The 27,038-nt window shown below is 41.6% G+C and overlaps 1 protein-coding gene across 1 annotated transcript; it reads left to right on the top strand.

The window, feature by feature from the left end:
* Positions 1-6,682: 6,682 nt before the first annotated feature.
* LOC117503234 lies at positions 6,683-7,722 on the top strand. Its single transcript, XM_034162445.1, has 4 exons — positions 6,683-6,797; positions 6,898-6,958; positions 7,071-7,165; positions 7,255-7,722. The coding sequence occupies exons 1-4, from the start codon at positions 6,688-6,690 to the stop codon at positions 7,688-7,690; spliced, it is 702 nt and encodes a 233-aa protein (XP_034018336.1). The 5' UTR covers positions 6,683-6,687; the 3' UTR covers positions 7,691-7,722.
* Positions 7,723-27,038: the final 19,316 nt, after the last annotated feature.

Below are 27,038 nucleotides of genomic sequence, written 5' to 3'. Positions count from 1 at the left end.
ATCTTCAAGACCTTTTCCCAAAGCTGTCAGAAGCAAAAGTGAAAGCTGGTGTTTTCATTGGACCACAAGTCAAGAAAATCATAGAGTGCCCTGAATTTCCAAAGAAACTGACAGCAAAGGAACAGGAGGCATGGAAAAGTTTTGTTGATGTTGTCCATGGGTTTCTGGGCAACCACAAGGCTGACAATTATGTGGAACTGGTTGAGACTTTGGTGAGAAACTATGGCCAAATGGGATGTAGGACGTCACTGAAGGTCCACATTCTGGATGCTCACCTTGACAACTTCAAGGACAACATGGGGGTATACTCAGAAAAACATGGGGGGCGCTTCCACCAAGACATAATGGACTTTGAACACAGATATCAGGGATCGTACAATGAACACATGATGGGGGACTACATTTGGGGTCTGATAAATGAAAGTGATTCATTGCAGATTTGCAAATCAAGGAAAACTGTTCATTTTTAACTTTGTAAAATTGTTTTCAAATGTTTGAAAATAAACCTTGCTGCAGTTGTGTTCCGTAATTTATTTTTATGGTGAAAAAGTCAAAAAATTGTCAAAAATAGGTGTTTTGAGGGGATAATATTGCTGTGCAGCCCAAAAAAAAAAATAAAGTTTGGCATGAAATTTGGGCTTTTTCTATTGTTTTTGCAATAAATATAGTTGGAAAAAGACACTTATTTGCCAGGAACAAAAATGTTACACAGAAGATAAAAGATAAATAAAGGTCTGTACAGGAAATATCAGACCGACAGAGGTCTGATAATCCCATACAGAGCAAGCAAGCAAAGTTAATAATTTGTTACAAGTATACATATATATATATATATATATATATATATATATATATATATATATATATATATATATATATATATATATATATATTTATATATAAGCACACAAACTTACAGTATTGCCTGAATATGAAAGCTGCTGATGGCTCGTAGTCCGACCTGTTCGCTCGCTAACAGATGGTCCGATTGTTAGATGGTAAGCTTTCAATCTGTGTGTTTTTGAGATGCTGTTTAGATATTTATGAAGTACGTTCATGTCTGACTTTGGCTTTTCAGTAGTGTTCTTTGCTTCCTGGTTTGTAATGAAAATATGCGTTATGGACCGACTGTCATGGTAACCGGTGTAACAGTATATCTTCCCTGTGTATATCTTACCCCACCACCCCCCCGCATAGCAAGTCTGCTGCAGTATTATCACACATTTCATCCTCCATTCTGAAGTGTCTGACCCCTTTTTTGTGTAAATTCTCTCAATTGACATCTATCATTTTTTTCCCTGCTCATGTATTAGTTGACCTCGGCAATATATAGTACAGAATTGTTGCTATGGGGGGGGGGTAATCCAGGTCATGATGTCTTACCCCCCACCCCCATCATGGACAGATGTTCTATCATATTTCAGGTTGTCAATCAGGTCTATATATTTGTAGAGTATATTTGGAAGGGGGATTTAAAGATACTTCAGAATAAGAAATATTGATATTGTAGATAGGCTCTCACAGACCTGTAACTTCTTCTTTACGAAGCTCTTCTGTCCTCCACCTGTTTCCTGAATTAATGGCATCTGTTGGAACTCGTTATCTGTATAAAAGACACATGTCCACAGCGTCAAACAGTCAGACTCCAAACTCAACCATGGCCAAGACCAAAGAGCTGTCAAAGGACACCAGGAAGAACATTGAAGATGTACACCAGGCTGGGAAAAGTGAATCTACAATAGTCAAGCAGGCTGGTGTGAATCAATCAATTGGAAAGAAGTGAAGTCTGTGTCTCCTGAAGAACAACCTGAGGAACAGCAGCGGGGACGACCGAACCAGTGACCTGACAACGAACCCTCAGAGGACACGGACTCTGGACAGACACCAAATCATTGATGCTTTTACTCTCAACAACAACAGGAGCATTGTGCTGTTCTGAAGACGTCAGTGGTCGCTGAAAGATTTTCTCTCTGCCTGCTGTTGGCATCTTTTCCCTTTTAAGCTACAGGCTCCATGTGCAGGTCTGTGGATATTAGTGTCGAACAGGAGCCTAGTTTTGTGTGTGATTTTGTTCATTCTGCATGTTGTCAGTGACTGTCGAACATGAGGACCCCCCCCCCCCCCCCCCCCGCCACCCACGGCACTTACAGAAAAAAAATCTCTGGAGCCACCACTGGTTGTATGGTCCACAAAATAAAGACAAATGTGATCAGTTTATCCAGAAACTAAATGAGGCTTCAAATGTCTCATTATGTCCAAAGCCAAAAAAAAAAAAAAAAAGAACGTTTTTGTGCCAGAAAGAAGGAAAACAGCTTGTAAAATAAATGACAAAATGTTTACATTTTAGAAGCTGGAATCAAAGAATTTGACCATTTTTAGAAACAAAAAGTCAATCTCAGTGACCAATAATCAATTAAAGAATTGTTGCAGCTGTTTGCTGTCAAACATGAAACCTGCATGTGTTCGGATTATCTTCCACCAGTTGTCAGTTTGATGAAATAAACGTGTCTGATGGTTACTGACGCTGGAAAATACAGTCATTCGATCCCATTATCATGTTGCATTTATCACTCGATGTTTGTCCACAAAGTGTCACTCAGTCTGAAAGAAAAGTCAAGTTATATATTATAACTGCCAGCACATAAAACTCAAATCATAACTATATTCTGCACTTATTCATAAAACTAACTGGAATGAGATCAATGAAAGGACACGAACAACAGTTATAACAAATACATTAAAGAAAAGTATTAAATGTATATGTGAAATATTATTTATTTCACATCAAATTTGGAGACAATAAAATTTGGGGAAAAAAATCGAGAAAATGAATAAAGATCAAGAGATGAACTGGTAACATTAAGTTTTGATTGAGACTGAAAAAAGAAAAATGTGAAAATGTTTCAAAATCGATTTAAATATCAAATACATGAAATTGTTGCGATTTGTCACAAATATGACTTCTTTAATTATTATCTTATTGGATCTAAGACCATTTAATTTTAAATACACTGAACATTACATCACGAATCAAACATTTTTAGACAGTTTTGAACCTGTCGGAGCTCCTTTAATGAACAATCATTAAAGCCGAACAGATCCTGAACGTCGGTAAAAACACAGTTAACTTTGATATGAAAAGTATTTAATATGTATTTAACCTGTATGTGTTCCACAGGAAATTAACTCCCCAGAGAGTTAAACTGTGTGCAACTTTAAAATAATGATAATAATAATAATAATAACATGTAAGAATGTTTCCAAAAACAAAATGAAAAACACAATAATTTTTAAAAAAAATCCATGAGTTTTGTTTCACTATGTACAAATGGTTATACTCCACTGGGTGAAAATGACATCAGCAGTACAAAATATGGGCAAATTGACAGGTGCCCCCGCCTCCCCAGTGTTCTGTTCTTTAATCTCTTTCCTCCCCAGTGTTCTGTTCTTTAATCTCTTTGTCAAAGTATAAAGGCTTTAATGTTACAAAGTTTCTGCACTTCTATAGCTTTAATCTTCTGATACACTGTACCAGCTCCTCTATAAATACAAAAACCATCTGAGGGCACAAATCGTTAAACTGTCACATTAGTCGACAAACATAAAGACCTTGTGGCATCACAGAGTGTTTGTACTGACTATTACATCCCTCTATAAAGACAAAAACCATCTGACATCACAAAGAGTTTGCAGTGTAAATTTCCTCTACAAGCACCGTTTGAGGTTCGGAGTTCAGACATCATGACGGACGTACAGACGTGTCAGCCCACTGACGCCCTCAGGCGGTGGATCTTCAGTCCTATCAAATATTTTAAAAGTTCAGGTAAAAAAAGCACATTTAATTTCTTCTCTCTCTGTTTAATAGCAATTCAAAGTTTTTTCCCAGATTCATGACAAACAGGTTATTTTATTGCCAAATTATTCACTAAATATAAGAAAAATTGAGAACATGAACCATGAAATCAGGTAAATAACAAACAGTCAGAACTGGACTGAATAAGTTAAGTGTTACAGATTGAAACTTTTCATTCTTAGATCTTAGCGATATGTTTAAAATGCCGTCAGTGCCGCATGCTAACATGTGCTTTAGTTTGTTTGGATGTTCTGCTTCTGATGGATGGTGCGTGCGATGTGAACTTCTTACATGCTAATCACATATTAATCACATACTAATCACATGCTAAGCACATATTAATCACATGCTAAGCACATACTAATCACATACTAATCACATACTAAACACATGCTGATCACAGACTAATCACAGACTAATCACATACTAATCACAAGCGAACCACACGCTAATCGCATGTTAATCACAGACTAATTACATACCAATCACACAAATCGCATACTAATCACATGCCAATCACAGGCTAATCACATGCTAATCAGTTACCAATCACATGCCAATCATATGCTAATCGCATACCAATCACATGCTAGTCACATACTAATCACATAATAATGTCATACTAATCACATACTAATCACATACTACTCGCATTCTTTTCACATACTGATTACATACTAATTGCATTGTAGTCACATACAAATCACATGCTAATCATATACTAATCAGATACTAATCACATTCTAGCCACATACAAATTATATACTAATCACATGCCAACCACATACTAGTCGCATACTAATCATATACTAATCGCAAGCTAACCACATGCTAATCACATGCCAATCACAGGCTAATCACATGCTAATCACATGCCAATCACAGACTAATCACATGCTAATCACAGACTGATCACATACTAATCGCAGACTAATCAATCACATACTAATCGCATACCAATTGCAAGCAAATCACAGACTAATCACATGCTAATCAGATACTAGTCACAGACTAATCACATGTTAATCACATGGAAATCATACACGGATCACATACTAATTGCATACCAATCACATGCTAATCGCAGGCCATCACATTCTAATCACTAGCTAATCACATGTTAATCAGAGACTAATCACATTCTAATCACATACTAATCACATGCTGATGTTTGCTCAGATGTTTCTGACATAATAAACATGCTGCCTTTCTTCTGACACTCAGTATTATAAGATGAATTCACTATTTTTATTCTCATTTTCATTTTTCAGTATCAGCGTCGCCAGTAAAATTCATTCTGGTATCGACTGCAGCTGTTGTAGGATGCGCCGTTGTGTTTGTGGTGTTCAAACGCTTTCGAAGCAAGAGGCAGAAAAAGAAGGAGGAGCAGAGACGTGACAGTGAAGCTGATGTCCAGCCAACAGAACAGGTACGAGGGACACACGAGAACTGATCCTACCTGATCTGGATCTGTTTAAAGCATTGATGAAGTAACTGATTCTGATCACAGATGATCAATACACAGAATAAAAATAACTTTTCTGACTCAAACATACATTTGTTCTGTTTCTCAGGTGGATCAGGGTGATTCTACACAGTCAGAAGATGTAGTGGATGATGATGGAGAACATACAATCATAAACATCGAACATGTGAGTGAGGAGTCTGATCTGGAGGAGGAACCAGAACCAGCTGAGGAACAACAAGATGTGGTTCATGATGGAGAGGAGATGCCACATCTTGAAGATGTGAGTGAGGAGTGTGATCTGGAGGAGGAACCAGAACCAGCTGAGGAACCACAAGATGTGGTTCATGATGCAGAGGAGATGATGTCACTTCTTGAAGATGTGAGTGAGGAGACTGATCTGGAGGAGGAACCAGAACCAGCTCAAGAACCACAAGATGTGGCTCATGATGCAGAGGAGATGCCACTTCTTGAAGATGTGAGTGAGGAATCTGATCTGCAGGATGAACCAGACCCAACTGAAGAACCACAAGATGCGGTTCATGATGCAGAGGAGATGATGCCACTTCTTGCACATGTGAGTGAGGAGTCTGATCTGCAGGATGAACCAGACACAACTGAAGAACCACAAGATGTGGTTCATGATGCAGAGGAGATGATGCCACTTATTGCACATGTGAGTGAGGAGTCTGATCTGCAGGATGAACCAGACACAACTGAAGAACCACAAGATGCGGTTCATGATGCAGAGGAGATGATGCCACTTATTGCACATGTGAGTGAGGAGTCTGATCTGCAGGATGAACCAGACACAACTGAAGAACCACAAGATGTGGTTCATGATGCAGAGGAGACGCTCATAAACACTGAAGATGTTATTGAGCAGTCTGGTCTGGAGGTGGAACAAGAACCTTTCAGTGAACCAGAAGATGTGGTTCATGATGCCGAGGAGACCATCACAAACATTAAAGATGTGATCGAGCAGTCTGGTCTGGAGGTGGAACAAGAACCAGCTGAAGAACCAGGTCCACCACCATCTTCAGAGACTCTCCTCAGGGTATGTTTGACCAAAGCTGTCAGATGTGAAAACACCTTAAAATACAGTTAAAGTGATGAATAAGTGAACTGATGCTGTTTCCTTCACAGGCGCTGTTCCACAGTTGTGTGTATAAACGAGCTCTGGAACTCTGCTGGGACGAAGATTTCTTTTTCTCTCAGGTAAGACTCTTATTTCAAACCTTTAACATTTCTGTCGTCACGTCCAAATTAAACACCTTCTTCATTCTGATGGATGATGTTCATATGCAGAGATTTGAGTCAGATGTCACATATGTTCTTCATGTGGTGTGTGTTGTTGAAGGTCGCACTGATGGCAGAACTTCTCAAGCTGCAGCAGAAGCAGGAGCTCCCACCTGAGGTGACCGCTGAAGATCTGACGGACCTTCTGGTGGAGCAAGTCAGCAGGTCAGGGGGAGCGAGGTGAGTTCATGACACACAGACACACTCCAGCACCATCAAAATGTCTCTGATGACCACCAGAGGACGGGTAAAGATCTAATGTGTCTCTCTGTGTTTGAAGGCTGTGGAGGCAGGAACTGAACATTTATGAGGACACGGATATCTACCACCTTCTCGCCCTGGTAACCAGAATCCAGAAAGCTTCCAGTAGTTTGGATGAAATGATTCCATGAAGGTGGACTGATGGTGTAAATACATATGTCACATGTCTGCACGTTTCTTTCTTTGTTTCAGGTCTGGCAGGTCAACGTCGGCATGAAAATGAGAGACGTTGAGTTTGAAGCTCGAAGGAGACTCACATCACGAGTGTCCCAAAGGCCGTCTTTTCAGTGAGTCACATCAACTCGTGTCTTTACAAAGTCACTGGGAGGGTTCAGAGGGATTCTGAGGTGTTTTAAAATATCACTTTATCCTACAGAGATGCTGAGACCAGCAGGACGGCTCAGGACATCGCCAGGAGTCTGATGGAGATGCCTCCGGAGGCGTTTGGCTGCAAATGCTTCGGCCCGCAGGAGGTGGTGATGGAGGTTGTCCTGAAAGTCGTGCAGGACTTCTGGCCTCATCCTACAGGACTGTCCCACAGCATCATGGCCTCACTGCACCTCAGCGACACGGCCGTTAGTATCGCCAAGGAGGTTTTGGACTGGCTCTCCCCCACTCTGTCCACCGTGGACCATCGGGCCACATTCTCCTGCACCGACAGGGACCACATGGTTCTGTCCATCCTGGAAAAGGTCAGACAGATGTACAGCAAAGACGTGCTGGAGGAGGAGCTGAACTCCTTCTCTCCAGAGGTGCTGACCACCATCATGGAGGTGACGGTGCAGGAGATCAGGCGGCTTTTCAGGAAATAATAAGTGAATCTTTGTCTTACAGTCACTTGAGTTTCTTTTCATTTATTGTGAACTTTGTGACACAGGAGGTGGAAGTAACATTTGCTGCATTTATTCCTGATTAAGGTGGTTTGTACTTTATAATCCTGGTCAGAATCTTAAGGACATCTTTTAAAATATGTCAAGAAATTAATGCAAACGAACCAATTTTGTAAAATATGAATATTTATTATGAAACAGTCATGAAAATGTTTTCACCTGCCAAAATAAAACAATACAGACATAAAATATCTGTGTCTCACAGTGATGAGGAACCTTTGAATTCACAGAAAGTCATCAAGATTCTTGAACATTTCCAAGTCACTGATTGTGTCTGGAATTTTTTTTCATCAATCATGAAGAAAAACAAACAGTTTGGTTCTGTGTGGAAAATCTGTCTGGAGAACAAACCCATATATAAAAAAACAACTCTTCGGAGTTCTGGGCTTCTTTGGATGTGACTGTAGAAACTCGACATCATGCAACTTTCATCTGTTGTGTCACCAGTGACGCTTCAGAGCGGCACAGGGAGGAATTTTAATACATAAATATCACACAATGCTAAAATACCCTCAGTCATATGAGCATTGTCTTCTTTATAAAATGCAGTTGAGTTGGTATCTCAGTGCAAACTACACACACACACACACACACACACACATCTGACCTTATTTAAAAAAAAACATATGGATTTGAATATATATATATATATTCAAATCCATATGTTTTATATATATATATATATATATATATATATATATATATATATATATATATATATATATATATATATATATATATATATATATATATATATAGATAGATAGATATGTTTTTTTTTGTTTGTTTGTTTGTTTGTTTTATTCGGCACAGAAAATATTCAAATAAAAAAAAAAGAACAATTCCACAAACTCATAAACAAAACTCATGAGTCCGAAAGGGTGTGGGCTGAAGCAAAGCTTATCAGCGCCCACCCCTGCTAATACAAGTCTATCAATTCTAATCAGTCATATTTACATAAATACAAATTCACTACTACATGTCAACACACAGACATACACACCAATATACTATTCACTTATAATTATATTTATATAGTACCAGATCCCAAGAAAGTCAACTCAAGGCAAGTTACGCAAGTAAGGACTAACCTTACCAACTGTAAGGTTAGTCTTTACTGTAAGGACAATATAACAAATGTAACAAATTTTTATTTTTGTTTTGTTCCTGGGTACACAATGTGTTTTCCTAACCTGTTATGCCTTAAATTGATAGAAAATAGCTGTTATTCCACAGAAACTTTGCTTCTGTGATCAGGACAATGATATTTTGAAATTTGTCTGTTTTCAAGAATATTCTCGATTCGCCTTCACTACTACTGAGTAGTCTTCTAGAATATTCTTTAACTGCTAGAACTGTCCAGATTTTCTAGAAGTTTCCAGAATTATCTAGAAATTTCAAGAAACTTTTAGAACTTTCTAGAACGTAAAAAAAATAAATAAATAAAATCAAAGTTTGTGCTGAATGTAGTCATTTTTCCATAGACTTTAGACATAAGCAGTTGAAATATAACACTTAGAAGCCAGGAACAAAAATTGTGTTACATAGTGTTATTGGTCTAAAAAGCATTATTTTCTATGAGACACGCTGCTTTTTAGATGCGTCAGAAGCGTCGCATCAAAAGCCAGCCAAAAGCAACGCTTTTGACGGGAGCACGCATTGCCACTTGTCGGCAGGCTGACGCGATCAAAGCTCAACCCAATCCAACTTTCGACGTTCTGAGCTGTGACGTAGCTTCGCGCTGTCCAATAGGAACGACATGTCGGGCCAAAACACAGAAGACTAGTGGCAGAAACCACTGATCTGTACAAAACAGATCGGTGCAGAAACCACTGATCTGTACAAAACAGAAACGTCACAGGACTGCTCATTTGTAGAGCAGTTTTCTGAAGAAAAATCCTTGGAAATGTTTTTTTTTTCTTGTTGTTGTTGATTACTGTTAAAAAAGTTTAGAACACTTGTAATTAAAATAGCTAAATAAATCAATAAATGGTTCTTTAGAAACCTTTCATCTGTCAATTAAAACCACTTGTTATTTCAGATTAGATAATTTCTTGTTTAACATAAGCAACCTTGGACATTTATTTTTAGACAAATAAAATAATATGGAAATTTGTACATTTTTTTAAGTCCAGTAGATTATTTATATCTCATTTCAACAAGAAATGTTCCAATACATATGTGTATATGTACTGTTTATACAAATGTTTATTATAGATGCAACAGGAAATAATTTAACTTCAGTGTGATTGTAAAGTAGGATTTCTGTGACATAAACCTCATGATGAATTTTTTTATAGTCATTTCAACTTGTAATTTCATCAAAATATGTAATTGCCTTTAATGTTGTTATCAGGACAGAGACATTTCTAAAATATGAGTTTGAGCACAATAAGTGGAGAGCTTCTACCTGTGCAAATGTCTTTGGACTTGATTTGTGGACATTTTTAATGATCCGTTCATTTATTGTTAAAATATAAAATGAAACAGCTTATTAAAAAAATAATAAAATAGTTGCTGTTGAAAGAGCCTTTTATTTAGAAGCAGGTGATGTTATGCTGGATTCTCTGGACCAGATGAAGGTCTCTTCTGCAGCTTTGAACTCTGGTGGTGTTGCTGAATTTCAATTAAATTTTTTCAATTTATTTTCATTTATACAAGGTCTGTTAGAAAAGTATAAGACCTTTTTATTTTTTTCAAAAACCATATGGATTTGAATCATGTGTGATTGCATCAGCCAAGCTTGAACCTTCGTGCGTATGCGTGAGTTTTTTCACGCCTGTCGGTTGCGTCATTCGCCTGTGAGCAGGCTTTGTGTGAGCAGTGGTCCACCCCTCTCGTCGGATTTTTATTGCAAATAAATGTCTGAATGATTTGGAGCTTTGCTGCATCAATTTTTTCCAGAAACTGTGAGAGACCTCCAGGTGGACACCATTCGGAAAATTCAGATGGCTTTCAGGGACGATTTTATGGGGATTACACAGATTAAGGAGTGCTCCAGCCGGTTTAAAGACCGCCCACAGCGTCTGAGAGCGCGGGGCACTCCGAGCGCCGAACGACAGGCTGAAACAACCAGATCATTTCCAACGTGAAGGCTTTGTTGATCCGGGACATCGTCTGACTTACACAAAAATGGCAGGAGACGTGGACATCAGTACTTTTTCGCCACATTCCACTGTTACAGGAGTTTTTTTCATGGAAAGACAAGCGGACGGATGCGCCACGGAGCCGCTCATGGCGCGGCACAAAACCACCTCCGTGTTGGTCTCACAGGACGGCTTTGAGATGGCTTTCAGACGGCTGTCAGTGGGTTTTCAGTCGTGTGACTAACCGAGAAATTGTGGATGAGCCTGGACATGCCAGAACATGTCCTGTGAGGCTTCATCACGGTGTTGCTTTGCGCCATGCGGCACCGCCGCGACGCGCGGAATTCCTCCGCTCCTCTTTCCATGACAAAAACTCCTGTAACAGTGGAATGTGCCGTTCATTTCCAAACTGGACGTTGTGTTTTATCCAGGACGTCCTCTGACTAGCACAGGAATTGCGGAAGACGTGGACATCAGCACTTTTTCGGCACATTGAGACAGACGTGCGGAGGAATTCCGCGCGACGTGGCGGTGCCACATGGCGCAAAGCAACGCCGTGATGAAGCCTCACAGGACATGTTCTGGCATGTCCAGGCTCATCCACAATTTCTCGGTTAGTCACACGACTGAAAACCCACCAACAGCCGTCTGAAAGCCATCTCAAAGCCATCCTGTGAGACCAACACGGAGGTGGTTTTGTGCCGCGCCATGAGCGGCACGGTGGCGCATCCATCCGCTTTTCTTTCCATGAAAAAAACTCCTGTAACAGTGGAATGTGCCGAAAAAGTGCTGATGTCCACGTCTCCTGACATTTTTGTGTAAGTCAGACGACGTCCCGGATCAACAGAGCCTTCATGTTGGAAATTATCTGGTTGTTTCAGTGGGGTTTGAGCCTGTCGATCGGCGCTCGGAGCGCGGCGCGCTCTCAGCAGCTGTGGGCAGTCTTTAAACCGACTGGAGCACTCGTCAATCTGTGTAATCCTCATAAAATCGTCCCTGAAAGCCATTTGAATATTCCGAATGGTGTCCACCTGGAGGTCTCTCACAGTTTCTGGAAAAAATTGATGCAGCAAAGCTCCAAATCGTTCAGACATTTATTCGCAATAAAAATCCGACGAAAGGGGTGGACCAGTGCTCACACAAAGTCTACTCACAGGCGAATGACAACCGACAGGTGTGAAAAAACTCAAGCATGCGCACGAAGGTTCAAGCTTGGCTGATGCAATCACACGTAATTCAAATCCATATGGTTTTTGAAAAAAATAAAAAGGTCCGATACTTTTCTAACAGACCTTGTATAGCGACAAATCACAACAGAGTTGCCTCAAAGCACTTCACACAGGTAAGGTCTAACCTTACCAACCCCCAGAGCAACAGTGGTAAGGAAAAACTCCCTCGGAGGAAGAAATCTCAAGCGGACCAGACTCAAAGGGGTGACCCTCTGCTTGGGCCATGATACAAACATAAATTACAGAACAATTCACAGACGAATATACAAGAAATGCTATTGGTGCACAGGACAGGAGGATCACAAACATGAATACAACTCCCATGTCTGGATGGAGCTGCACCTTAAACAGAAAAAACAGAATCAGGCATCAGAAAGACAAAAAAATACTGTATAATTTGTCAGCATACTAAGGTGATCGCCGGCCAGCCCTAAACTTCACTAAAAGACCCAGAATTTAGGTAAAGTTGAGGCCGCGGCCCACTCCAATTACTATTAAAATGAATTAAAAGAGTAAAAAGCGTAAAATAAAACTGTACCAGTATGCTAGACATATGAAAGGGAAAATAAGTGCGTCTTAAGTCTGGACTTGAAAGTCTCCACAGAATCTGACTGTGTTATTGACACAGGGAGATCATTCCACAGAACAGGGGCACGATAAGAGAAAGCTCAGTGACCCACAGACTTCTTATTCACCTTAGGGACACAAAGTAGTCCTGCACCCTGAGAACGTAAAGCCCGGGCCGGTACGTAAGGTTTAATTATGTCAGCTAGGTAGGGAGGTGCCAGTCCGTGAATAATTTTATAGGTTAGTAGCAGAACCTTAAAATATGATCTCACTGGGACAGGAAGCCAGTGAAGAGACGCCAAAATGGGTGTAGACACTTTTGTCCTATTTTGAAGAGCAGAGATGTTTTCTTTCGACTGGACTTTGTGGTGTTCAGCTCATCAATGGAAGTTTGGTTGTCTGCACAGCAAATGCTCCTGATTAGGACAAATAAAAATATTTCTTTAAATATAAAGAAACACTAAACAGCTTATATATTTAAAAAAAAAAGGGGGGGGGGGGGGGGTAAACGGGAAAAAAAAAACTATGGAAAAAAATGCCCGAAAAAATAAGTTATTTAAAGTTGAGCTTTTGTGGTGTCTGAAAAAAGCTGTAGCTTTATTTGGTAAAAATAAAAAAGACTGAACTATTTACAAATTAAAGCGTTCACTCAGATCAACTGTGCTAAAAAGCTAAGCTAAAGTTAGCCGATCAATAAACCTTCACAGCAGTGCAAACGTCACGTTTTATTTTATTATTCTCACCTCAGTAAAGCTGCAGAACTAAACTCCGTTGGGCAAAGTGGGACTTCACATATATCCAAAAAGTGGCAGATTTCGGACTGAGTGGGTTTGCTCCATCACCCCGGCGGCCTGCCTCGGTCTGCCCAGTGATGATGCCTGAAGGCCGGCTTCTCCCTGCGGGTCGGCCCGATCGATATCCCACCAAGTGGTCAGTCCTCCCTCGGTCGGCGTCACTCCGAAAAGTAGCTGAAAAAAGCTTCTCCCAGCAGGGTGATGGGAGAATCGTTCTACTGCTGTTTTTTAAAGCTTTTTTGTGGTTCAGGCGACACAAATTCAAGATGACGATCGCTGAACTTTTTTCAGGTTGTGGAAACTGCCAGAGTGTGACAATCTCCGCCCCCTTGCCACTTCCGAAGCGAAGCGTCTGATGTCACGATGCATTGGAAATGCATCCGACAGATTGGGAAGCGTTGACGCATCGGCCTGACGTGTTCAGTGTGAAAGGTGATAAGAATTTAATGCCAGTTCTACAATTTGATGTCCAGTTGGTGTCGCTCTAAACTCTAAAGGATTTTGTCAAGCTGCTTTTTCATCTTTTTGTATAATTTGACTGAGCTTTGATCCCAAAGTCAACACTAAAACTGTGACTAATAATTTGTGTTAGTCACAGAAACATCTGAATCTCAAAAGGACTCTGAAGTGATTTCAGGAGTTTGACTTCGCTTCAAGTGTAAATTCTGTCTTATGAGCGGTACAGATATATCCTTTACAGCGTTGTTTCAGTTTATTTCCTTACTTTTATTTATTTTCCAGTACTTTGACGACGTTTGATGAAAATCGACCCCATCACACTCCTGAAGAACAGAGCTGCACTTCCCATTCAGAAGCGATAGATGGAGCTATTGTTCAATCTAAGATTAAGGTCCCGCCTTTAATTGACTGCGTGTAAATTGAGCTCTGTGCTGTAAAAATGGAAAACAAGCTTAAAACAAACAGTATCAATATGATATACATATTAAAGAAAATTATATCATATGTAGAATATCAATGTCACACACACACACACACAAACACACACATATATATATATATATTATACTAATAATAATAAGACAGATAAAATAAAGAACAAAGCAACGTGGTTATAGAATATTTTTTTAAAACAAATAAAAATAAGAATATAAAATCAAACCTTCACTGTGCCCTGTGATAGAACCATTACAATAACTGCTCCAAGATGACTGTTAATTTCTTGTGCCTCAGCAACCAATGAGGCGTCTCTACTCTGTATAATGTCTGTGGTTGTGACATTAGATATTTACTGTGTGTATCTTGATTTGCTCCACACATGAACTCACCAAACTGTAGCTGTTTGTGAGGACCAGTGAATAAAGTTCATGTTGAAAATTATTACTGCAACCAGGTCACATCAAACATTTTCTTTCTGCTTTAAAAATAAATGTCAAATGACCAGAGAACTCCATCACAGCTGGGGCTGCTGAGAGAAGATCTAGGCTATATAATAACATGCTAAATGGAGTGGAGCAATGCAGTGTGGGCAGGGTCCACTGGTCCTATGGTCCACTGGTCTGATGGTCCACTGGTCCTAGAGTCCACTGAACCTAGGGTCCACTGAACCTAGGGTCCACTGGTCTTATGGTCCACTGGTCCGAGGGTTCACTGGTCCTAGGGTCCACTGGTCCTAGAGTCTACTGAACCTAGGGTCCACTGGTCCTAGGGTCCACTGAACCTAGGGTCCACTGGTCCTATGGTCCACTGGTCCGATGGTCGACTGGTCCTAGAGTCCACTGAACCTAGGGTTCACTGGTCCTATGGTCCACTGGTCCTAGGGTTCACTGGTCCTAGGGTCCACTGATACTAGGGTCCATTGGTCTTAGGGTCCACTGGTCCTAGGGTCTGCTGGTCCTAGGGTCCACTGGTCCTAACCTCTTTATATTATTTGATAGTGTATATTACAATCCCAAACTGATTTTAAAGTTCACAAATAACTCTAATACTTTCAAATTGCGAACAAACCAGATCCAGTTTTTTTCAATTTATGAAAATAAAACATATGATTGTGTTGACATTCACCATTAATTACATTTAATTGTATTGTTGCCTATAAATCTGTTGAATTGAAAATCAACAAATAATGGTAATTCACCATAATTAAATGGTCCAGTTTTTTTTTTAAATTGTCCATAAATGTACCTTAAATGTACCATACCTACCATAAATGTAAAAACAGCTTCAACATGCTCTCCTTAGCACGAGGACTAATGGACCCTAGTGGGACGTTCCCATGCAATGTTCATGTCTAACATTAAACTTGGAAAAAACAGCAGCCATGTATTTCACTATTAAGAATAAAACAACAGTATATCCAAATATTATTATCAATGATCAAATTATAAAAAATGTAACTGAGTTCAAATATTTAGGGCTTACATTAGATTCAACTCTCAGTTTTAAGAAGCATATAAAAAAGATCTCAAACACTTTGAAATCTAATTTAGTTACTTTTAAAAGCATAAGAAATACATTAACAAGAGAGGCTGCAAAATGCTTTCTAAATGCAATGATAATACCTCATTTTACTATAACAAGTTGGGCTCAAGCAAATCTAACAACGTTAAGACCTTTGGAGTCCCTGTATAAAAGGGCTCTTAAAATCCTTGATCAAAAAAGTATTCAATATCATCGTCATATTTTGAGCAAATATGCTATGCTCAGCTTTGAAAATGTTATCTTTTTCCATGAGGTTCAAATGGTATACAAAATAGTTCATAATCAAGCTCCGCCACCTCTCAAGAACTTCATTCACCTGTCCTCTGATACAACAACAAGGGTAACAAGAGCAACCACTCAGAGGCAGTGTACCATTCCCAAATGTAAGACTGCATTTGCACAATCAACATTTTCTTACAGAGCCACAAAGAAGTGGAATATATTATCAGAAGAAATAAAAACACAACCAGACTTTAAGACATTTTCTGTAAAGGTAAAATCATGGCTTCTTCAAAACCAAAGATGTAGGCACTAAATATATAGCACTGCTACAGGTAACACTGAACATGTGTAATAAGTATTCTGATTCTATATAGAAATTGAGAGATGAACTGTATGAAGGGTGAATATTTTTTACAAGTGTTTTGATACAGTAATTGAGAGGTTTAGATGAATTTATGAATGTCTTGACAATTTTGATGTTTTGATGCTGCATGTTATTGTGTGACAGGGATGAATTATGAATGATTGTTTTAAACGTTTTGATATGGCACAGTATTTTAGAAATGAATGACGTAAGAATGAATTTAATATTATATATTTTATGAATTTAGTATTATATATTTTGTAGGTTTGTTTGTGATGTATTTAATAGCCCTATGTGTATCCCCTTGACCCTCAAGGACTACAGATGGAAATTAGCTGTTGCAGCTACAATCTGGTACAAACATCTCTGCTTGATGAGCATAATGTAATTGTATGCTGTCCTTGTACAAATAAATGGAAATTAAATGAAATGTTTTTTGTATTCATTTTGAATGGCCAGCAACATTTTTTTATACAGTTTTAAGACATTTTACACTATAACAGACAGCAAATTTGAACTCCAAAATGTTGTATGTCCAAACCACCTGATACTCTCTAACCAGAAGGATAAAGCCCAGGGCTCTGGCCAGAGAATCCACTTAGCTGTTGGGGAATGAGGTTTACTATCGCACAGCAACTCCTGCTGGCCTCCGTCACATGAGGATGAAGTTGTTTTGTTTTTTAAACCAAATGATAAAATCTTAAGTACACTTGCAAAACCCTTTTGTTATGCTGTGTTTTCGACAAGCAACTGCAGTTCTAACTGCAATACTAATACCGATACTGAAACCTTCAGTATCTGCTGATATGATACTATTTAGATATATTTTGTCATGTCTTAAAATAACTAATCCATTCATAAATACCTTTGTCTGGATGTACTTTGCTAACCTAGCCATCTAGAGCCTATCCCAGCAGTCAAAGGGTGCGAGCTGTGGTACACTCTGTACAGGACACCGGCCTATTGCAGGGCCACATATAGACAGACAAACACATTTACACCTATGATCAATTTAGAGTCCCCAATTCACTTAACCTGCATGTCTTTGGAAGTTGGAGAAAGCCGGAGCACCAGGAGGTAACCCAAGCAAGCAAGGCGAGAACATGCAAACTCCACACAGAAAGACCAGGTGGTAACCTTTGATGGCCTCAGATGAAGCCCACCCGGAAGAAGAAAACATTGCAGTTCCTTGACAGTCCACTTGGGGCTGGCTCCAAAAGTGAGCAGGTTCCCATTCAAGGCCGTGTTAAAATGTGCAAATTTAGAGTAAAAATAAACATGTTTACAGCCTGGCACAAAAAACAGTTTAACATGTATAGACAGTTTACCCCTTGACCCCAGGACAACTATACAGGTGGGAGGCGTTTTTTTTTTTGTTTTGTTTGTTTTTACTTCTTAGTTTAAAACATTTGAAGCCTTCACAGTTGGCATGATTAGGGGTGTGGTCACTTTGAGTGATAGCGGCTGAGCCCATCGTCACCGTCTCTCATAGCGTAGGTAACCCTAGCTGTTGTGCAGCACTCTGTTTATCGCTTTCAGCACTTTATTACAAATACCTGGAATAATATGGCTTGTTGTGGTGAAATGTCCTCATGGGTCATCAAAGGCGTCCCTGCTGCAACATTTGCACTGAGTGAAATTTTTGTCATATTTAATGTTATATGCAGTGATGCCGGTAACGCGTTACTCTAATCTGACCACTTTTTTTAGTAACGTGTAATCTAACACGTTAATCTTTCCAAATCAGTAATCAGATTAAAGTTACTTCTCCAAGTCACTGTGCGTTACTATTATTTTTGCATTGTGGGTCGCTAGCAGCATTAAACTTGGTCCGTGGGCAGGAGGTCGGGGTTCGACTGAACAGCACACTTTAAGTGAGCTGTGAGCTTTTCATCCGCGGTTTTCTGCAACAGCTACAACTCGTCCTCACCTCTTAAAGCACAGTGATAACAGCACACCTGCACTGAGCTTTACAAAGACATTTTTATACTTTTTCCCCTCCTTTATTTAGAATTCTGAGCTGAGCCGCTCCGTATCTGCTCGTTAAAAACAGCTGATCCTCTGCGACGCGTCAACAACTAACACTATTTTCCACTCAAATGCACCTAAACTCTCTTTCTGAGGACCACATGATGTGAAAACGCAATAAAACTTTCTTACGTGTAAATCTGGTCCTGTTTTCTGCATAAATAAATGTAATCCATTCTTTGTGCTCAAACGCCAAAGCAGGGGCGAATCCAGATGGAATGGGGGCGTAGGGCAAGGATGTGCCCCCCCACAACACCCCTAGATTAAAGGTGCAATTTTGAAGCCGTTTTTTACTACAACTACTAATATTGCTTAAAATAATAATAATTTCGACAAGTAAAATGTTTAGAGAGAATTTAAATGTTAGAAAAATGTTAGAATGTAATAGTACATTTATAAACAACGTACAGTGCTGTCAACAGTTAAATATGAGGTCAAGAAAGAGGTCTTTATTTTACTTTTATAAAACAAGTATTTATTTTCATTGAAGTCAAGAAAGGGTGACTATAAAGTGAGTTTTGGCAAAACAGGTATCATTGTCATGTTGACGTGGGTTGTTGTCGGCAGCTGGGAAAGGAACTAAAAAAGTAACTAGTAATCTAACTTAGTTACTTTTACAATTGAGTAATCAGTAAAGTAACTAAGTTACTTTTTCAAGGAGTAATCAGTAATCAGTAATTGGATTACTTTTTCAAAGTAACTGTGGCAACACTGGTTATATGTTAAAGGCATTAAGACTTTTAGCAGCTAATGGTAGCATTGGGTTAATTTAAAGCACAATTACTGAGAAAATAAGCGGTTCATAACTTTTAATGCCCACACCAAAGTAAATTGTCCCCCAAAATTTGACTTAATAACACCACACCTGAACTGAGGTTAGCCTGTTAGCTTAACTGATTTGGGTGTTCAAGTGTCTTTCTTCATATCATGGAACTTTATTTGCTCATGGGTTTATCATGATGTAGTCTACGTCAGCACGGCCACTGCTGCCAGCATGGCGACTCCCACATATGGGCTTGATATGGGCTGTTCGGGCCGTGATAGAAAACCTGTGACTGACATCCTGCAGAGTTTGTCCAGGAGATCTTGTCCTCCTGCAGGTAGAGGTGGGTCATGTCTAATTGAAGTCACCTGGGGCTCATTATTAAAACAGGGCTCCAACAACCTTCTCTCTCTGCTGGCTCCTACAGGTGCCACCTTTTTGTTCAGTTCTTGTTGGTTTGGTTTTATGCAGTGCATGGATGTGTGCACACATCTTACATATTGACACGTCACACCTCAAAGTTAATTATTATTTATAATAAAATCCTTTTGATTGGTCTAAACCTTGCCTCCCCTCTTTCTTGTCGTGGGTTATGAGCCGGCGTGTGACAATCTACAGTCTGTGGTTTTCAAGCACCCTTCCACTCCTCCACCAAACTGGCCAATGTCCAGTCTGTAACAACCTGATACTTTATACTTGGACATTAGATCAGGTAAATCAGGACGCATGCAGAAAGAAATTCATTTTCTCCTAAGTTCCATGTAATGCAGCGCAGACACGAGCTCGTGGAACAGGTGCATGAAGCACCACAGTTTTCCTGCACATGTGACGGCGAACCGCCAGGCTGGAGAACTGAGCTGAAGGGGGGAAGTCTGAAGGACCACAGGTCAAGAGTGCAAACGTATGCATGAGAGACATGAGTGTGGAAGTGGAATGTAGCTACTGTAGTTTTATGAAAGGAAACGGACCATTGTACATTATCGGCAACATCTACAAGACCTTTAACTTTGCCAAAGTGATTAAGGAAGCAGGGCCGTCCAATGAAAACATGTAGGGGGACGCGTGTTTCACTGCTGACAGACTGTGTGAGTGCACTTTGCTGTCGTTAAAGCTTCTGTATGACACAAGCCCAGTGTCTTGTAAAATCTTATAACTGCATTTTTTTGGATATGCATCAGTGGTGGAACAGTAAATATTTTTATGGGAGGGCCTCATATGGAATTGTTTGTGCCACGAAACTGTAGTTACAAAAATAAAGAAACCGAGGAAAATTTAGAGACAACCCACGAAGTCAAAAGCTGCCCAGCAAGTAGAATATTTTGTACTGGTTGTATGGTCTAGGAGCTGTACGGTGGCTTAGCGGTTAGCACTGTTGCCTCACAGCAAGAAGGTCATAGGATCGATTCCCACCTGTGGCCTTTCCGTGTGGAGTTTGTATGTTCTCTGTGTGTTTGTGTAGGTTCCCTCCAGGTGCTCCGGCTTCTTCCCACAGCCAAAGACATGCAGGTTAGATGGGCTGGAAAGTGAGTTGTCTGTAGGCGTGTGTGTGATGGTGTTTGTTTGTCTGTATGTGGCCCTGCAACAGGCTGGCGTCCTGGCTAGAGTGAACACCTCCTCACACCCTAGGACTGCTAGGATAGGCTCCAGCCCCCCGTGACCTTTAATTGGAGTAAGTGTGTATAGAAAATGGACGGATGGATGGAAAAGTTAAAGGACGATAGAACGCATGGCTGGGGATGATACCAAACACGGGGAGAACATGCAAACTCCTCACAGAAAGGGCGGGTATCCATCCTTACTTTTCCATTCTGTTCTGTATTGTGTCCCATATTTGCATACTTGCTGTACATTGTGTTTATCCCTGTGGTTGTTAACCCGCTGTTGCTGATGTGACGGTGGGTGTGAGTGGGAAGGGGGCAGTGACAAGCACACAACACACTTAAAGGTTCAGCAGGTAGCAGATTGAGTACTTTTAGTTTTACATCATCCATCCTGCATCCACTTACCATCCAGCAGGGGGCAGACATGTCTCTGTGATGTTATAGGTGAAACTAACTTGTGTTTTGATTGATCTCGTGCATCACAGGTAACCATCATCTCGCCAGCTCACCATCATCATTTTAATTTAGTTCATCTTTTTCTTTTAATTTGGTGAAATTCAAGCTCATAGCATTTATTGCTTTTGAATTATTGCTTACACAATGTGGCTGGGAGGGACTCACCCACTCACTCACTCACCCTCTCTACATATTTTTCTGTGCAGTCCTGCCCTGTTACCAGCTGAGAGAATGAAGCTGAGACTTTTGAAACCACAATAACTGGATTTGTCTGACTTCGCCTTCACTGATCTCACATCTCAGGGTGAACCTGATACCAGTCTGTTGGTGTCATAATGAGAAAGACAGTAACGCATTGTGCAGCTTGTCATCTTCCCAGCATGCATTGCATAGGTCCTCCAGAGAGGCTTGTAGCTATGAAAATGAGAAGGCCCAAGCTGATGGAAGTTAATTATGGTAATAAAGTGTGTGTGTGGCCAGTGGGAGTGAATGCTGCTGGTCTCTCTCTCTCTACTGTAGCCTCATAAAACAAAAGAGCAGGAGGCCTGTTAGCTTGTTGCGTCAACATTTACAAATTGTAATTCTGGTTATTTCGGTTTCTATAGACCTTGGAATGGCCCACCCCCAGAACCAGATCTTGGAACTACTACACGAAACTTATGAAAATGGTGAAAAATCTCCTGTTTTTTTTTTTGTTTGTTTGTTTGTTTGGTTTTTAGCATAAGTTCTAAGACTGAAGAGCATGTCATTTTCAACCTGCCTTAAATTCCGCTGCAGAAAACATGCTGTGCTTTGTAGCGGCTCCACAATGTAGCAGCTCCAAGAGCATATTGGTACCATTCTTACCAAGCTCATCTGTTTCTGAGGTCTCCAGTTACTGTTATTTCTTTAACAGGACAAAATCATCCAGCAGCCATGACTCTTAGTAAGTGGGCTGGACACGCGCATGTACCCTGTAAAATGCAATGAGTGATTCCAGTTTTTATTTTTTTTTTATTTTTTTTTTTAATTTGCAGAAATGTTAAAAAAAAATCATTGTCATTATGGGGTATGGTGTGTAGAATTTTGAGAAAAAAAAATAATTTGGAATAAGGTTGTAACTTAAAATGTGCACTGTACAGGATGTTTTTTCTACAACATGCTTCATTCGCAATTTAGGCATGGATCAAAGCACCCACTCCAGAAATCCTGTTGTGCAATGGTAAATAATTAAATAACAATTAAAATTACAGTTACGTAAAACTGCATAACATATTTGATGAAAAACTTCATCAAGAAAATATAGATTTTTTTTTCAGAAATTTGAAATTGGTCCCGTTTTCCAACTGAAGCTTTATTCATAAGTGCTCATCTCTCCCCCCTCACTGCCAATTCCTGCAATGACAGGGTCTCTGTCTGCATTTGAACTGGAGCCACAGCGGAATTCAGGGTCAAAGGCCAATTTGGAACACTGCTGCAGATGAGAGCAGAGGTCACAAACTAGAACCCTGCTTAACCTCTTCAGTCGGCTGCACGGTGGCGGTTGTAGAGGGAGAGGAGCTGTTGTCACATGTGAGATGAGCCTGTTTTAAAAACACACTCAGACACTTACAGGAGGACATCAGCACGTAATGAGCTCTGACTGTGGATTTCATAAATGCCACAGGAAAATTTAAGCTCTTTCAGCCCTGTTGCAGTCAGACAGGCGATGATGTAACACAGCTTTGTTTAGTTTTATTCCTATGATAGTGACATGAAAAGTAACAGCACCTTGTTCTCTGCCATGCAGGACAGTAGATGGTGTAATGCTGTAGTCAGGCTACTGATTGTATATGGGTTGAGAATAATCCTCTTGAGTGTGTCAAGACTTGGATTAAAAGCTGTCTTGGCCTAAGTGTTATGAATTGTCTTTACTTGAACCCCAAATGCAGACAATAACACAATAATGAGGAGAAATAAGTGATTTTATGACCCAAAAACAGAAGTCCAGTCCAAAAACAAGGAGCAGTCACACTGTCAGAGGTGTGTTTGGAGAATTAGTGGAGGAATGTAGAGTCGGGGGGCAGACAAGGAAATATGCAAGAATGTAGGACGAGGAAAATGAACAGCAGGAAGCAGGACACATGAGATGAATAAAATACTCCAGCAAACAAAGGGTGAAGACTGATGAACTTGGTGTTTAGTATTATAGTGACACGTGATGAGGAGAGAAGTAACAGGTGCAGTGATTGTGATGTGGAACAGTTGTGAGGAACATAGAATGACCGGACTATGCCTACAAACACACAGACGCAGACTGACAGATGAAGTGAAACATCAAACTTTCAGGAGCCCAACTTCAACCATGAACATACTCAAAGACGAGTGCATAAAAATAAAGAACTCAACCAAAGACTAAAGCAGGAATCAAAGCATTGCAAAAGTATAAAACAAAAAGTGGCCTCAAAACCACAATAATCAACAAACAGGATACAAGACAGACAGAAGGGTCAGATTGTTACAGTACCTCACCCTTCAAGAGGAGGCAAAATAAGCCTCAAAACATAGAAGGGAGACACCAGGGCCAGAAGTACGAGCAGGGCGGGACCAGACCGGAATCGGGGCCAAAAAAAAAGACAAGATAGGGAGGAATACAAACTAGGGTGGGCAGAGGGAGCCGGTAAACCACAACCACGTGAGAAGTCATGAGGGCAGTCTTGAAGCCAGAGTAATTGTTGGGTAGGTGGCTGGTAGAAACAAGCCAGGTGGATGATGGGGAAAGGCAGGGGGCAGAAAGGTCATCAAGCAGGCGACAATGATCAGTTTAGTCAGCATCTGAGGGAGAAGAAGGAGTTGATCATCAGATGACCTGCTGGCCATTTGGTTAAGAGTGAGTTTTGATCTTTTTGCTGTGTGGCTGACAGTGTACAGAAGAGTCACTGTCTAGTGGGCAGAGGGATGTTGGGTTGTAGTTTGGTGAGCGGCCGAGAAGTCAGCAGTGAAAGGTCAGGCCATTGTCAAGGAGGCGACTGAGGTCAGGTGAGACATTGTCGGGGGGACAGCTGTGCAGCAAACAGTGAGCAGTCAGGTTGACATTAAGGGGATGGTTGTATAACCGGCAGAGAGAGGTCAGGTCACAGTCGGGCAGCTTGCCGGACAGCAGAGAGTGAGTCACAGACAGGCGCCCCCTTGGGAGGCAAGAAGTCATCTGAAAGGTAGCCGGGTGGTAAGACATCATCTAGCTGGCAGTCAGGAGACCACAGCAGGGTTTACCCCTCTCCCCCCCCCCCCCCCCCCCCCCCGCGCGATGTTGACCCACAGGGAGCAGCTCACACAACTGTTCCAATGACCATCCCGGTAGCCAATCCAGGACAGGAAGAACCCATGGGGCCATCATTACCCAGACACCAGAGTCAGAGAGAAGTACTGGTCCTCTGCTGCCTCTGAAGCATAAACTGGACCTGTGGTGCTGCAGCGACTCTCTTCAGAGCTACCTGTGCCACCAACTTTGCAGGCACCTCTGCAGATGCTGATATTGTGGGCACCTCGGAAATCATCGAGGTTACGACCATGTCTGCACGGGGCGATGTTGCGGACACCACCAGAGCGGGCTCAAGGGCTGTAGCTGCCCCTGGAGGAGGCTTAAAGGCTGCATCTCTTTTCAGACCTTGCTGAAAGGCTGCTGCTTCCTCTGAAGCTACTGTTTGACACCTCTTTCGGGCTCAGTGTGTACCTTCCTCTTCTTTTTAGTATGCAACACCTGGGGTCAACAACTGGCAAGATGCAGGGTTGGTAAAGAAGTGCAGAGGGCACTGAAAACTGCAGAGATGTAGAGGGCACTGAAGGCTGCTGGGGGTACGTGGAAAGCTGGAGACCAGAGAATTGGAAGCTGATGAGGTACATGGGAAGCTGTGTCTTTGGCTGATGTTTAAAGAGGCAAGTGGTACGTGGTGAACAGCTGACGGAGGATCACCTCAGTTGTTGTGATAGTGGATTGCATTAGACAGAACAATCTGCAGGGAAGAAGTGTGACTTGAGGACTACAGAAGTTGAGCGTTATATCGGGCATTATCTGGAAGAATGGCAGATGTGGCAGTGATTATCAAGTCTGATTCGTAAAGGAAGTGCATAGGAACCTTAATGTAAGGCGGAGTTTGTTACAGAAAGAAAAGTCTCAGATTCAACTTGAACAACACATTCTAACATCCAGTATTTTGCCTTTTTTGTAAATCTATAGTGTCACTTAAATGCTGATATAAGTCATGGGGAGTTAAAGAAGGCTTCAGTGGTATTATGTAGGTTAAAAGCATCAGGTGTTGGGAAAGTGTAGTGACACGGACCCACAACAGGGGGCGTAAATAAACGGACAATGGATAAGCCAAAATATAACAATTTAATGTTGCAAACTGTGCACAACGGAATACAGACAAATGCAGTTTGAGAATGATAATCAATTATACGAAAAGTGACGTGTGGCAGGCTCGAGGATAGAAGACGTCCATCCAGAGAAGAGCCGGGTCCCACACGGCTTCCACCGCCAACGGATCTGAAGAACACCGGAGCCGACAAGTCCTGAATCTCCAGGTGGCCACCGTCTCCAGCTGTCAGACCTGGTACTGCTGGCAGGAAGCAGAGACAGTTAATGGTGGGTGTGTGGATACACAGAAAACAGTTCCTCCGGGAGGGAGCACCTCCACCTCCGAAATAGGAACACGACAGCAGCTCCTGTTACCACTTATCTGGTTGGAGTGAGAGGCGAAGACGTCGGCACTCTCACTGACCGCCAACCCAGCTGACAGGGCACCACAGGACAACTGCTGCAAACAGATCACACGTAAGTCAACGTTTAGACACAGCAGAGAATATTACCTAGTTTAGTAGATGATATCTCGGCAGTGAGGTGGAGTTGCTGCCCGGCTTTTATGGTGATGTGGTGATGATGAGTGACAGCTGGTGCTAGTGATGAGTGACAGCTGTCACTCCCGGTTGCTCCGACGCCCTCTCGTGCCTGAAGCCCGCACTTCAGGCAGGGCGCCCTCTGGTGGTGGGCCAGCAGTACCTCCTCTTCAGCGGCCCACATAACAGGATCCCCCCTCAACGGGCGCTTCCTGGCGCCTGACCAGGCTTGTCAGGGTGTCGGGTGTAGAAGTCGGCCATGAGGGCCGGGTCCAGGATGAAGCTCCTCTTCACCCAGGAGCGTTCCTCAGGTCCATACCCCTGCCAGTCCACCAAGTACTGCAACCCCCGGCCCTTCCGACGGACGTCCAGGAGCCGGCGTGCTGTCCATGCCGGCTCTCCGTCGATGATCCGGGCAGGAGGCGGCGCCGGTCTGGGGGTGCAGAGTGGTGAAGTGCGGTAGGGCTTGATCCGTGACACATGAAAGACAGGATGGATCCGCAGCGAAGCTGGTAGCTTCAGCTTCACTGCGGCCAGACTGAGGACTCTGAGGATAGGAAACGGTCCAATAAATCTGTCCTGGAGTTTGCGGGAGTCCACTTGTAGTGGGATGTCTTTGGAGGATAGACAAACCTCCTGCCCGGGCTGCTATACAGGGGCCGGGGAGCGCCGGCGGTCTGCATTGGCCTTGGCCCTCGTCCGGACTTTCAGCAGGGCAGAGCGGGCAGTACGCCACACCCGACAGCAGCTCCTGAGGTGGGCCTGGACCGAGGGCATCCCGTCCTCTCCCTCCACGAGCGGAAACAATGGGGGCTGGTACCCCAAACATACCTCAAATGGGGAGAGGCCAGTGGCAGATGAAACTTG

This window comes from Thalassophryne amazonica, chromosome 2 (assembly GCF_902500255.1).
Source record: "Thalassophryne amazonica chromosome 2, fThaAma1.1, whole genome shotgun sequence".
Classification (NCBI taxonomy): domain Eukaryota; kingdom Metazoa; phylum Chordata; class Actinopteri; order Batrachoidiformes; family Batrachoididae; genus Thalassophryne; species Thalassophryne amazonica.
This window is presented reverse-complemented; position numbering and strand designations above follow the sequence as displayed.